Here is a 12,403-nt window from a genome sequence, read left to right as displayed (position 1 = left end):
CAGCTGACCTTCTCAACCTCTGATGGGTTTGTATGCAGTGCCAGGGTTAGTAAAGTGCATCAACAATGAACAGTTTGCTGTGGAGTTTCTCCATGTTGGTAGCAAAGTAAACAGTTGTGTGATTTGTCAAATGTTTAGGACTAGATGCTGTGAAATGTCCTGATCTGGACTCAAGTATAGCTACCCTGAAAGGAAAGACACATGGTAATGTTCTTCCCCATGCTTGGTTCTCTTCAGCTGTTGTGTCACCTGTACCTTAGCTGCCATCAGACTGTTCTTGCTCGAGGCTCTGATGACTGCAAGGGGGAAGTTGTAGCGCGTGGCTCAAGCGTTTTCAGATGCTGTTTGTCTTCAATCGCATATTTGTCAAGGTTGATGTGCTTTGTTTGTGGCCTCCATGATAAGCCTGCCTATTCATGTCGTGCAGAAGCGAGAACAGAAGAAAGAGCTGGGGCAGGTAAATGGATTGGTGGACAAATCTGGGAAAAGGACCACCTCCCCCACCAGTGACGCAGACCTGTTGGACAGGTCTAGCAGCAGCATCAGGGCTAATGCGCATGCCAGGATCTTGGAAAGGAGAGCGAGCCGGCCTGGCACTCCCACATCCAATGCCAGCACCGAGACCCCCAACTCTGAACAGAATGATGTGGATGAGGACATAATTGACGTGGATGATGACTCTGCCATTGCAGAAATGGACTGTGGGCAGCCCCAGCTGAAGCGACCCTTTGAGCTTCTTATTGCTGCTGCCATGGAAAGGAACCCAACGCAGTTCCAGCTGCCGAATGAACTGACCTGCACCACAGCACTTCCAGGTGAGCAGGGCCTTGTCTGCTGATAGTGAAGATGTCTGCAGTTGCATCCTGCTGCCATCTTTCCTCTTTGCCCTCCTGACTCTGTGACAGTTGTGGCTCCAGTGGTGCTCGCTGGTGAAAGCAGAGGTACCTCTGGCTCTCCACCACCTGCCTTAGCAGCAGGTGCCTCTCAAATCTGTGGGGACACTGCAACTACACACCATGTCCATCAGAACTTGTGATAGATGCTTGTTGATCTCACCTTGGACTAGATCATCAATATGAAAAAGAATCAGTTGTCAAAATACTTGATTTTTGATTTATGATGCAATAATATAGTAACAAAGTAGTGACTAAATGTATAGGGTGTCACTGAAATTACTAAGTGTGAAATATATCTGTCTTTAAAGACAGTCTCTGTCACTTAAGGCTAGATTTAGTGGTTGATAGAAGTTCCTTAAGCAGCAGTCTTTGACTTTTCTGAGATGATTATAGGTATCTACCAGAAGGCAAACAAACCTCTGCTATGTGGATAACACAAAACTTTTAAAAATTTCCTTTTCAGGTACTAGTAAGAGGAGGAGAAAGGAAGAAACCACAGGAAAGAATGTCAAGAAAGCACAACACGAGTTAGACCACAATGGTTTGGTTCCCTTGCCGGTGAAGGTCTGCTTCACATGCAACAGGTACTTGTTCTTTCAGGAAGCTGTTCAGTGTAGCTGCATCCTTCACAGGAGCAAAGTTCTTGCTGAAAAAAGTAGATTACCTATTTTCTTTTCCATTCTCCTCCATTATTTACTTGCAATCCTCTAAACAAATGGGAGAATATTAATCTTTGCTAAATAACAGGTGTTCACCACAGCATGTGTAGGTCCAGCTGTAAAGGGTTCTGAAATGTAGCCTGAAGATTGACAAGATTGAGTCATCTTGTCTTCAGTGTTTTTCTGCAAAGAAATATTCTAAAATGATGGTGGTTTGGTAAATGGTGATGTTTGTTTATGGTTTGTGAAGGAAGTGTGTGAGGAGGTGACCTTTAGGAAATAGAAATCTACTGAGAGATTTATAAGCCCAGGGCAAATAGGAATATTGTGCTGAAATTGTAAATCTGAAAACCAGTCCAAAATACTGATAGGTTTTGTAACTCTGCATAAAAAAATGCATAGATCAACCCCAATTCAAAATGTCAGTGAAAATGAAACCTTTATTTCAGAAACCCAGTCAGAGTGAAATTCTCGAAGTGGAATGGGGATTCAGGTGGGCTTTTGTGGAGAACAACTGATGACTTTGTCATAGAGCAAAGGCTTTTTTAAAGCCTGGGGATTCAGATGTAGTTATTTTTCTGGAGTTTGAGACTTGTTTTGAGAACATCTTGTTGATGTACACGTCCCAGCATCACACATGATTCCTCCAAGGAAACTTGTAATTACCTAAATCTGAGATTTCCTTTTGATCTCTGAATTTTGCTTCAAATAAAGGCTTTTGTCTTGAGTGGATCATAAAGAAGGTCTATACAGATCAAGTTACAAATCAGAATCCTACTTTTTGGTGCAAACAACAGCGTAGAGGATAAACTGAAGTGGTCAGCCAAGCTTGTCTGAATGTTCTATTTATACTCTGTACAGGGAATAAGATTTGGCTCTCTCTTCTCAGGAGTTGCAGAGTGGCACCTCTAATCCAGTGTGATTATTGCCCACTCCTGTTCCACATGGATTGTCTGGAGCCACCGCTTACTGCCATGCCTCTGGGTAGATGGATGTGCCCAAATCACATAGAACACGTGGTGGTAAGCAGGACTATGATTGCAGTATGGTAACCGGATGCTGGAGTGGAACCTGGCAGGTCCATTAAAGGACAAAGCACAACAAATGTAAAACAGCTTCTGAGCTCTTATTGCTCCCTGTAACGCTTGTAAAGCTCCTGCTGCAAGCAACGCACTCTCCAAAGGAATATGATGCTGCTCTCTGCAATAAGATATAAAGATGGGGGAACTCCTTCCTGTAACTGAAGCTGACAGCTCAGATTGTGGCTCACTGACAGCTTGTCTAGTTTTTGACTGGACTCTTTAAGATCTAGATGAGCTTCCAGAACTGGGATACAAAGCAGCACAGTGCTACAAATAGGGGAAGTAATTCTTTGCATGCTTAACCCAAAAAAGTTTCATTCCAAGAGGGAGTTTTCATTTTTGGAAAAGCAGTGTACTTGAGACTTAAATACTCAGGAAACAGGGGGCTGAAACAAAGAGCTTTTTCCCAGACAAACTGCTTCTGAGAGCATTGATACTGCCTAGTCGGCCTCTAAATGCTTTTGTATTCATCTCCAGCAATGTGCCCTTTAACAGAAATGGTTAGTGCTGCAGGAAACAAATAGTCTAAAGCTGAGCTGATGCTGTACTGCCAGTGCTACGAGGCATTATGAAAGTCTTAGGGTGCCTTAGAGTGACCTGCAGATCCCTAACTCCTGTGGCATTATCTGATCACCCAGCTGAACCAGAAGAACTTGACCCTGAGTAATCGGTGCCGAGTATTTGACCGGTTCCAGGACACCATATCTCAGCACGTTGTCAAAGTGGATTTCTTAAACCGAATCCATAAGAAACACCCTCCGAATCGCAGAGTTCTTCAGTCAGTGAAGAGGAAAGGTCTGAAGGTAAGTGGTGGGTGAAAACCCCTGTGTATGTGTTTTAGTTTGGAAAGGAAACCAGCATACTCCTTGGGGCAGGAGGAAAAAGACAGTCTGAATGATTGTGTTGGTGAGAGATCTGGGAGTCAGCACTCAGTACTTGTAGGATTTAAGAAGATCTCTTTCCTTCAACTATAAGGCTCAATTATTACAAGTAAGCACTTAAATCTAGCACAAGCATAGAAGGTACAACACAAAACTTCCTGAAGGTGGCCCTGCAGTCAGATTTGGGGCTGTGTTGGTTGCCAGGATACCTGAAAACTGCCATGCAGACTTCCCTTGGCTGTTTTTTCATTATTTCTCTTATGCTGTAGCCACCATGTTGTACCAAAGTCATGCCTGACCTAAGGGAATAAAACCTATTAATTTCAGCATGGCTACATCAATTTAAAGTACTCAGTCCTTGATACTTCCAATGTATCTGCAGGGTTCCTTTGGGTGAGAAAGCAGCAAATGCCAAGTTTAGTGCTGATCAAGCACTTGGTTTAACTAGTCATTCTTGAGTAATTGTTCTCATGTGTGATCTTCTTCCTCCACACTGTAGGTTCCTGATGCTATAAAGTCCCAGTACCGGCTTCCACCCCCGTTACTCGCGCCTGCAGCAATTAGAGATGGCGAGCTGATCTGTAACGGGATCCCCGAGGAACCCTTGCAGAAGCACCTTTTGAACACTGAGCACTTAGCCAGCCAGACAGAACAACAGGAGGTAAATTAAGTCAAATGCTTGGACTCTGTGTGTGTAGCTGCTTTGGTACAAAGATCCCCTTCCACTTCAGTCGTGATGGAGCAGTTGTCTAGGAAACCAATCTCAGGCTCCTGTGTGAAGGTGATAGCTTGTCTTGTCTCTGACACCTTTGTGCATTAAAACTTCACTTTGACTTTCCAGGTGAGATGTAAAATTCCTCATTTGACACTTCAGGGAAGTGGTGCAATAGTCCTCTGGCCTTAAGAGTGGAGTCGAGGGCCTTCTGTCTAGACGTCATCTTTATTTCGTGGCTGAGGGGAAATACTTTGCACTTTGATTATGTAAGGCTGCTCTCTGACACGTTTATTTATAAGTTAACGTCCCATTTCTGGGTCGCTTTTTATTGCGGATGGAATTGGGCATGTAAATCAAGGTCAAATGAGTGTTTAAATCTTGTATGAAACTTCTGGCCAGATTCCACAGTGTAAAGGCATGTTAAGTTGCTGTCAGTGGAGAAATCAAGTCCTTCTTTTTTAGCACAGACAAGCTGCTTTTATGTGGCAGGTGCATATCCACCATGGAGCATAAAACTTAGAATAAATCTTTTGGTCTTCCTCCACTTTGTGTAAAAGGAAAGTGCTCTTTACCTAAGCTTTCTATTCCCTATACCTGAGGTAGAGCAGCATTTCTTTCCAACATGCTGTAGAATAAGTTGAAGGGTTGTGTTTGGCTAGAAGCCCAAATTACTGATAGGTATGTTTGTAACCTGCGGCTGAAGAGCTGCAGCATTTAACAAATGAAGAGAAGGAGGAGTTTAGAAGTGAGGAAATGCTGCCTGCCTTCCTCCCTCCTTTAATCTCAGCCCCTCTCTGTCCTACCTCCAGCATGGAGATAAACAGAAGATAATTTTGGTTCCACTTTTATACCTCTGGACAAAATTTCCTCCTAATTGTAGATGAGCTCCAGAGCAGATGCTGTAGTTCCACACCGCATCTGAGCAGTCAGCAGCTGGATTTCCTCAGGCTGGGTGAACGATGGAGCAACTGTAGAGGTTTGGAGCACTGCTGCCTCCAGAGCTAACCTGCACTTTTTTCTTCCTTCCAGTGGCTCTGTAGTGTTGTTGCGCTCCAGTGCAGCATATTGAAACATTTATCTGCTAAGCAGATGACTTTGCTTTGGGACTCTGAACAAACAGAGAAGGCTGATATTAAGCCTGTTATTGTGGCAGATGGCTCACTCGCCAACCCTTACCAGGCAGCTGACAAGGCACCCACACCTTCCCTCTATTCCATGTCATCCTGCACCTCAGGGATTACCACCCAGAATTCCTTGAGCTCCTCACAATCCCAGCAGACTTTGTCACAGGAAGATGTTAACTGCAGCTCTTGTATAGATAAATCCAAGAAGGCTTCTTCTTGCGGGACTTCGAATGGGCCGACAGCCTCCGACATTAAAGTGAACGGGCCTCATTTCTACGGCGTTTCATCCGAATCCTCAGCACAGTTGACTGACTCCCAGAGGCTCTCGGGCTCTGGGAACACAATCCCTGTTTTGTCTCATCGGCAAACGTGGCCTCGGCCCCTCACGCCCCCAGCGAGTTGCGGACTTCTGAACCACACCATTGGAACCATTGTCAAAACAGAGAACGTAGCAGGACCTGTTTCTTGTGCACAAAGGGGATCTGCGCCGGTCACGAGTTTGCCTACGTCCATCTCGAGCTCCTGTGCCAGCCTGGAGACCACCAGCACTTTGCAAAGGAAGAATGTGCAGACGCAGATCGGGCCGCCGCTGACGGCAGAGCTGCGGGCCGGGGGCTCCCCGCTCAGCGCCACCCGGGCTCTCACCCCTCCCCAGGCTGCAGGAGATGGCATCTCAGCTGTTGGGTCCACAAACAGATTCTGTTCACCAGCACCACCTTCAGGTACGTGCTGAGCCACTGACCTTGGCCCCAGGGTGAGAAAAGCTCAGGCTAAACCTCATTCAAAATCTAAAGGGTGTAGCCGTGTGCCCTCGTTTGACTGGGAATTGGGCTTTCTGTGGAGAGCCAGCAGAAGTTTCTCAGGTCTCCTCTGTCTTAGGTCTCTTTATAGGAGCCATGGGATGTATTTTTGCTGGCTGCCTATACTTGAGGGTGGAACTCTGTCCTGACAAGCAGGATAGTAGGTCAGTTGAATTCTTGAAAGCAACAGTAGCTTTATATCACTTGGCTGCTGCCTCGCTGTTTCAACAGCTGCTGCTTTAAAACCCCAGCGCTGCTGTAAAACCACTGGTTTGTTTCAAATGGCCATTTGGATTGCAAGGTAGTCAGTCCTCCTCACAAGAGCAGCTCTCTGGGATCTAATCCAGAGTAACTGTTCAGGCAGTGGTTGATGTCCCCTAGTGCAGGTGTTGTTGGAGTCTTCATGTGCACAGCCTTGATGCTGGAGAAATGTGGGCTTGGGAACCTGTAGTCTAGTTAGGATCTGTTGGCCTGACACAGGGTAGTTACAGACTTGGATATGCATCCTGAGTTCTACCCAAAAAACCTGCTAAATAATAGCAAGGTGTACAATAGAGTGTATATAACCATTTTTAGTGTAGAAACATAAAATCAAAGATGTTGACAGATGCTGGAGTAACTGCCCACAGCTCAAATTTTGCTAGAATAAACCTTCACATATGGCATTCTCATCCTTTTCCCTCTCCCCACGCCAGCTCAAGACTCAAACCAGCAAAGCCTTTGTGCAGGGTGGGTGGGAGCAGTCACTGCAAAGCACGTGACAGAGCTGTGTGTCACTGCTCATGCAGTTCCAACCTGCTCAGTGTCAGCCTTGTGTGCAGTGGCTCAGGTCTGGTGGCTGCAAAGCAACAGAGCAACATATTTTTATAATCCTTTCTAAAATTCCTCAATGAGTAACTTCTAAGCTTTGCCTCGCCTTTGGAAGCAGTCCCCAGGGTACTTGGCCTCCTCCTGAATAAACTTGGTTACTCTGAGGCTGCTGAATTGACCCTGCCCTGCTTAGAAATGCAAGGCTGGGAGAAGTCCTGGTAGAGGAAATGAGACTGTGTTATAGAAAACTTCTTGCTTGTGGTTTGAAGAGGACTGCAAGCCCTACATAATTTTGCAGTTACTTAAGATGTTAAATAATTGCATCTGGTGCAAAGCTTGTGTACTACAAAATCATTACTTGCTGCAGCGTCTCTTGGGAAAGGTGTAAACATTTAAATTTTCCATCTAACAGGATGGATTATATATTTATAACAAAGATTGTGGTGTGCAAATTTTGCTGCTGAGTACAAAAATGCAAATTGCTCATGACTTTTTTTGCCATAAATTTTAGTAGTTATAAGCAAACCAGCTCAAGAAGATCTGGTATTGACAACACATTACAGGGGTTTTGTTTCCTGGCATTTGCCACTGCATGGTCACTTCCAAAGCAGGAGGATTTTATTTGGTAAATAATAGAATCTGCTTATGGCTGTCACATTCCTTCTGGACAGTGATATGCACCCCAGACTTTATAACAGTGTAGAAATAAAACCAGGGCAGTTGTGCTTTTTATTCATGTTGAAAAGCTAGACAAGCTACTTGGCAAATGTCTCTTAGGTTTAATAAATTCTTCAAGCTCCTGGGGAGTTGGTGCTCATCTTTCCAGTGTCACCACAGGGAGCAGGAGATTAAATGTATGGTCAAGAATTTCTCCAGCAGCTGGAGACGAGGCAGAAGCCACGTTTGGCTCTGTGTTGGAAGCACACAGAAGCTTTTCTGTGAGCAGAAGAAAGCTCCTGGCCTCTAGTTCAGGCCTTTTTCAAAGCATGACTATGAGCAAAATGAGTCATTTTGGAGCAGCTTGGCAGCCAAGGGCAGCCTGAGGGCTGGGTGCATGTCTGGTGAACGTCACAGTGACATCTCTTCTGTCCATACCTCTCTCTGTAGATGGTAAGGTCAGTCCCAGCACCTTATCCATAGGAAGCGCTTTAACTCTACCCTCATCACTCACTTCAAACTCTGCAGCTATGTTGGACTTCACTGGTTCCCTGAAAGCATTTATGGACGGGGGTGAGTATTTAATTCATCATCAGTCTCTGCCAGCCCTGTGTGTTTGCTTCCCTAAAGCATTCCATCTCTGCTCGAAGGAAAGTTCCAGAGATAAAGCAGGGATGTAGTCAGGTGAGGGAGGGGCTGGGTGTACATTACCTTAAATATGTCACATGCTTCCCTGCTCTGAGTGTTGCCAAGGCAGCAAGGCCAATGAAGTGTTTCTGCCTGAAGCTTTTCTGGGGAAGAATCACAACTGGGCTGCTTTCCAGGTGGAATTCACATGCAGAAACCTGCAGCCCTGCCATGTTGTGGTGCTAGCTGCAATCCGGAGCTGCTCCTGGCAGATGTAAAGTGCAGCAGCAATAGATCTTGTAATAGAGCAGTCACCTGAGTGCTGATGCTCCAGTGGGTCTGTTAATTTTATAATTTATTTCTGCTTCTGTCAGTCCCTTAGACTGGCCTGGTTTTTATTTCCTTTTGTTGCATTTGGCAAGAGATGGCAAATGTTAGCAGTGCCTTCAGGAGGAGATTGCTGAGCCTGCAGCAGCTTCAAAGGGGGTTACAGCTCTCTGTGGTGCAGGGCTGCACTTTCTAACCAGGTAGCAGAGCTTCAGAGGAAGCACCCTGCCTACTGTCCTAAGGGGTGCAATGGCCATCTCTACTGACCTGTTCATTCTGGACCAAAACAGCAGATTTTCAGCTTTTATCAACCCTAGTTGCCCCAAACCTCTGCTTGCTACCTCAGTTGGAGCTCTCCAGCTCTGGCACTGTCCTCACACTCTTCTCACAGGAGGTGATGTGAAATAATAGCTCACCTATGTGTAGGAGTCTTGATATTGCAGAATTGGTCAAGTCTTGGCTGTTGAAGCAAACAGCAGGTTTGTAAGTGGGACAGCTAAATCCACTGCAGCTCAGATTGCACTCTTTCCCTGAGTAACTTACTAATTGCTTTTTGTTTATTAACAGAGATTGAGATAAATATGCTGGATGAGCAGCTGATCAAGTTTCTGGCCTTGCAGAGAATACATCAGCTCTTTCCTCCCAAAGCTCAGTCTCTAGCAAGCAGTGTCAATTCCCATCAGCAATCTCCTGTGGGGAACCACATTGAAGGTAAGAGCAGCCCTAGAATAGCTGGGTTATGTTGAGCCATAGATTTGCCACTGTCCATTCCTTGAAGGAGATTTCCCTCTTCTTCTGGTATCTGATGCTGCCTTTCACTTTTCTTTCTTCTCATCTCCCTGCTCTGGATATCCACTGACCAGAAACTCCATCAGGATCCTCTACTTAATTATTTACAAATTTGAGCAGTGTGAATACTTTTAGTACCTTCAGATTTTCTGCTGGAAACATGTAGTGAAGTTGTGTTTTATTCATCTTAGAAATAGCAATAGATGGGAAGGTTCATCTCAGGTTCTTGGTGGCTTTTCTTTGCACTTTTACCTTTGAGATGGGCAAGAGAAATCTGTGAATTCCTGCTCTCTCTTTTTGGAGAGATACAAGAACAGGAGGAACTGGAGCACAGATTATATGTGTGACATTGTCATTGCCTGTTCAGAATGTCCCTGTCAAGCTGAAACCACTACATGTGACTAATGCCAGTAATGGAAAGCACCTGGAGTTTCTCTTGGAATCTTCAGATTGCTGAGTTTGGCTTTGTTTATTACCACTGGTATCACCTAAAGCTGCAGAGTGAGCATGGCTTTGGGTTCCTCTGCATGCAGCCAGTGAGTTTAATCTGCTTTCAAGCACTAACTGGAGAGCCTTGCTGTGGAAGCAATTCTCTGCTCCCTCTCTGCTAGGCCTGGGGGTAAATATCCCAGATAAGATCTTTGGAAGTCAGTCAGTAATCTTTTTCTGAAGCTCTGTGCTTGCCTGCTTTAGCATCACAGCATTCCCTAAATGCTTTGTCAGTCTCCTTGTGATGGCTGCTGCAGGACACAGCAGCAGGCTGTGGTATGAGCTGCCTTCCTGCTCTGGAATTCTTCAGCAGTCTGCCTTTCTCAAGGCAGATTGGTGCTGTCTGAACCCATCACCCTTTTTGGGCAGGAATGATGCATCCAACTGGCTGCTTAGCATTGCTGGTGAAATGTTAGATCCAAAGCCTTTAGTGAGCCCTGCAGAGCCAGGCAGCTGAAAGGATTCATGCAGGGCAGCCAGGCAGAGGTGGAAATTGTGAGGCCACTTGGTGTGGCCACTATTCTTGCTGTAGGTACCTCTGCAGTCTTTCATAATCCTCATGTTCTGTTCTTTGATTTCACCCTCTTGGTGTAACACTGTCCTGCAGATGTGATATCAGGAGAGGTTTAAACTCTGTGTATAAGGGGTTTTCCTTCAAAAGACAGTGCTGAAATCCTGGCTAAGCCTGTGTGGCCCAGTGGAGTGCAGTATCTGTTCCACAGAAGATTTTCTGTCCAGTTAACATGGGCATGGGAGTGTGTGATTTGAACTTGGAGCTGCTCTGGAGGCTCAGCCCTGGAACAGCCATTGTCAAGTGTGCAATAGGGACTGACCTGAGGGTAAAAGAGTCCACTCAGTCAATCATCCTGTCTTGGGAGCTGGGTTTGTCCCTGCCAAGCCCCATTCAGCCCAGGTGTTTTTCCTGCAGCTTCACTGGAAATGAAATCACCACTGTTAAGGTGGTGAATTCACCAGCACCAATTCTTTTTAAGTGGTACTTTGAGAGCAAAGCTCTTTGATTACCCAGAGTAGAAGAGATTAAGAAAGAAGCCAGGGGTAGAAGGCTTGTGTGTTCCTCAGCGTGGCTCCATTGTGCACACTCAGTGTTAATGCTCCCCATTTGCATGGCTTGTGTGGGTTATGAGAAAGCAATTTTCTCTGACTGGCAAAAAGAAGTTTCATGCACAAACATTCCTAGAGGGTTGGGAACTGGTGCTTAGGCCAAAGCTGACTGCATCCTCCTTAGGGCCTGTGCTTTCTGAGCTAGGGACACTGGGGTCAAGCAGCTTTCCCAGCTGATAACATTGTTCAAGTAATTTCTTTTTATCTTGCAGCGCAAAGAAAGGAAGTGCAAGCCCGGGCGGTGTTCTATCCTCTGATGGGCTTGGGGGGTGCAGTCAATATGTGCTATCGAACCCTCTACATTGGGACAGGTGAGTGGCTTTTTCCTGCCCTGACCTTTCAGAATCAGGGTGGTTCTTCCTGAACCCTCCCTAAGGTCTTTGCCAAATGGGTGTCAAAGGAAACAGACTCACTGTGGCCGCTTGTACTGGGATTCTGCACTACCAAGAAGTGTGGAAATCCCCCATCTGCCTGAATCTGTGTGGGTGGCAGCTCTGTCACCTGGTGTCAGAACTAGAACAGCTGTCTTGGAGTTTTAGTGCCTGACTGATGGAGAGGAGAGTTATGGTTTGCTTGTAGGTTTTGTTTCTTATTGCTGAGATTCTTCTGGTGCTCTGGGTAGACCCAGGAGCAGTGAAATGCTCTTCAACCTTTGTGGAGCTGCTGGCTCCCTTCCCCCACTGAAACTTTGTTGGTGGCTTACCCAAGCATTATTCATGCAGTCCTGGGAGCAGGACAAAAGCAGTTGCTCCCCTGTTGTTTTGCTAATTGAACTTTAATTCTGTCTGTTGTTCTCTGCTGCCTGACAGTTTGGGTTTTTTTTTTTCCAATATGAACTGAGCCTGTTTTGTCCTCCCCCATGACAGGAGCTGATATGGATGTGTGCCTTACAAGCTATGGTCACTGTAACTATGTGTCTGGCAAACATGCCTGCATATTCTATGATGAGGTGAGTGCCTGAGTGATTTTTTTTTTCATTATTATTATTATTTTTATTTTTTGGTGTGCATGGCAGTGGGAGCTGGAGATGCAGGCAGCAGGTTGTCTTTGTGTGGTGCTCCTTTTGTGGACTACAAAGTAAGAGCTGGGTTTTACTCCAGTGGAGGCTGTGTCAGCATTTTCTGTCAAACCCTTTTCTGAAGCACAGAGCTCTGCCAGCAGGATTTCTCTGACTGCCTGTGGGCAAGGACTGGCCACAAGTCAGCACTGTCACTGCTGGTGTCTAGGGAAAGAAAAGGACATAGACGTGATCTGATACTTTTTGATCTGAATGTGTTGTTAATAAAAGCTAAACTTCATGTGTCAACATCAAACCTCAGCTGGAACAAACCAGGGAACTGCTCTGACTCCCTTGTTTTCAAGTGTGATGGAGGAGCAAAGCATTCATAGCATCTGCAGTTCTCTATAAATTATTTATTTAGCTAA

The 12,403-nt window shown here is 45.6% G+C and overlaps 1 protein-coding gene across 1 annotated transcript in view; it reads left to right on the top strand.

Annotated features, from left to right (window-relative positions):
- The window catches only part of PHF12 (PHD finger protein 12), a 31,534-nt gene that overhangs the window by 15,874 nt on the left and 3,257 nt on the right, over positions 1-12,403 (top strand). The window contains exons 4-13 of the mRNA XM_058037626.1: positions 428-815; positions 1,360-1,480; positions 2,445-2,577; positions 3,276-3,440; positions 4,018-4,179; positions 5,263-6,079; positions 8,075-8,197; positions 9,146-9,289; positions 11,191-11,289; positions 11,845-11,927. Of these exons, the coding sequence (XP_057893609.1) occupies positions 428-815; positions 1,360-1,480; positions 2,445-2,577; positions 3,276-3,440; positions 4,018-4,179; positions 5,263-6,079; positions 8,075-8,197; positions 9,146-9,289; positions 11,191-11,289; positions 11,845-11,927 (2,235 nt within the window). The remainder of the gene's footprint in view (positions 1-427; positions 816-1,359; positions 1,481-2,444; positions 2,578-3,275; positions 3,441-4,017; positions 4,180-5,262; positions 6,080-8,074; positions 8,198-9,145; positions 9,290-11,190; positions 11,290-11,844; positions 11,928-12,403) is intronic.

Source organism: Melospiza georgiana, chromosome 19, assembly GCF_028018845.1.
Source record: "Melospiza georgiana isolate bMelGeo1 chromosome 19, bMelGeo1.pri, whole genome shotgun sequence".
In the NCBI taxonomy this organism is placed as follows: Eukaryota; Metazoa; Chordata; class Aves; order Passeriformes; family Passerellidae; genus Melospiza; species Melospiza georgiana.
The sequence above is the reverse complement of the archived record's forward strand: the minus strand, read 5'-3'. Positions and strand labels throughout refer to the sequence as shown.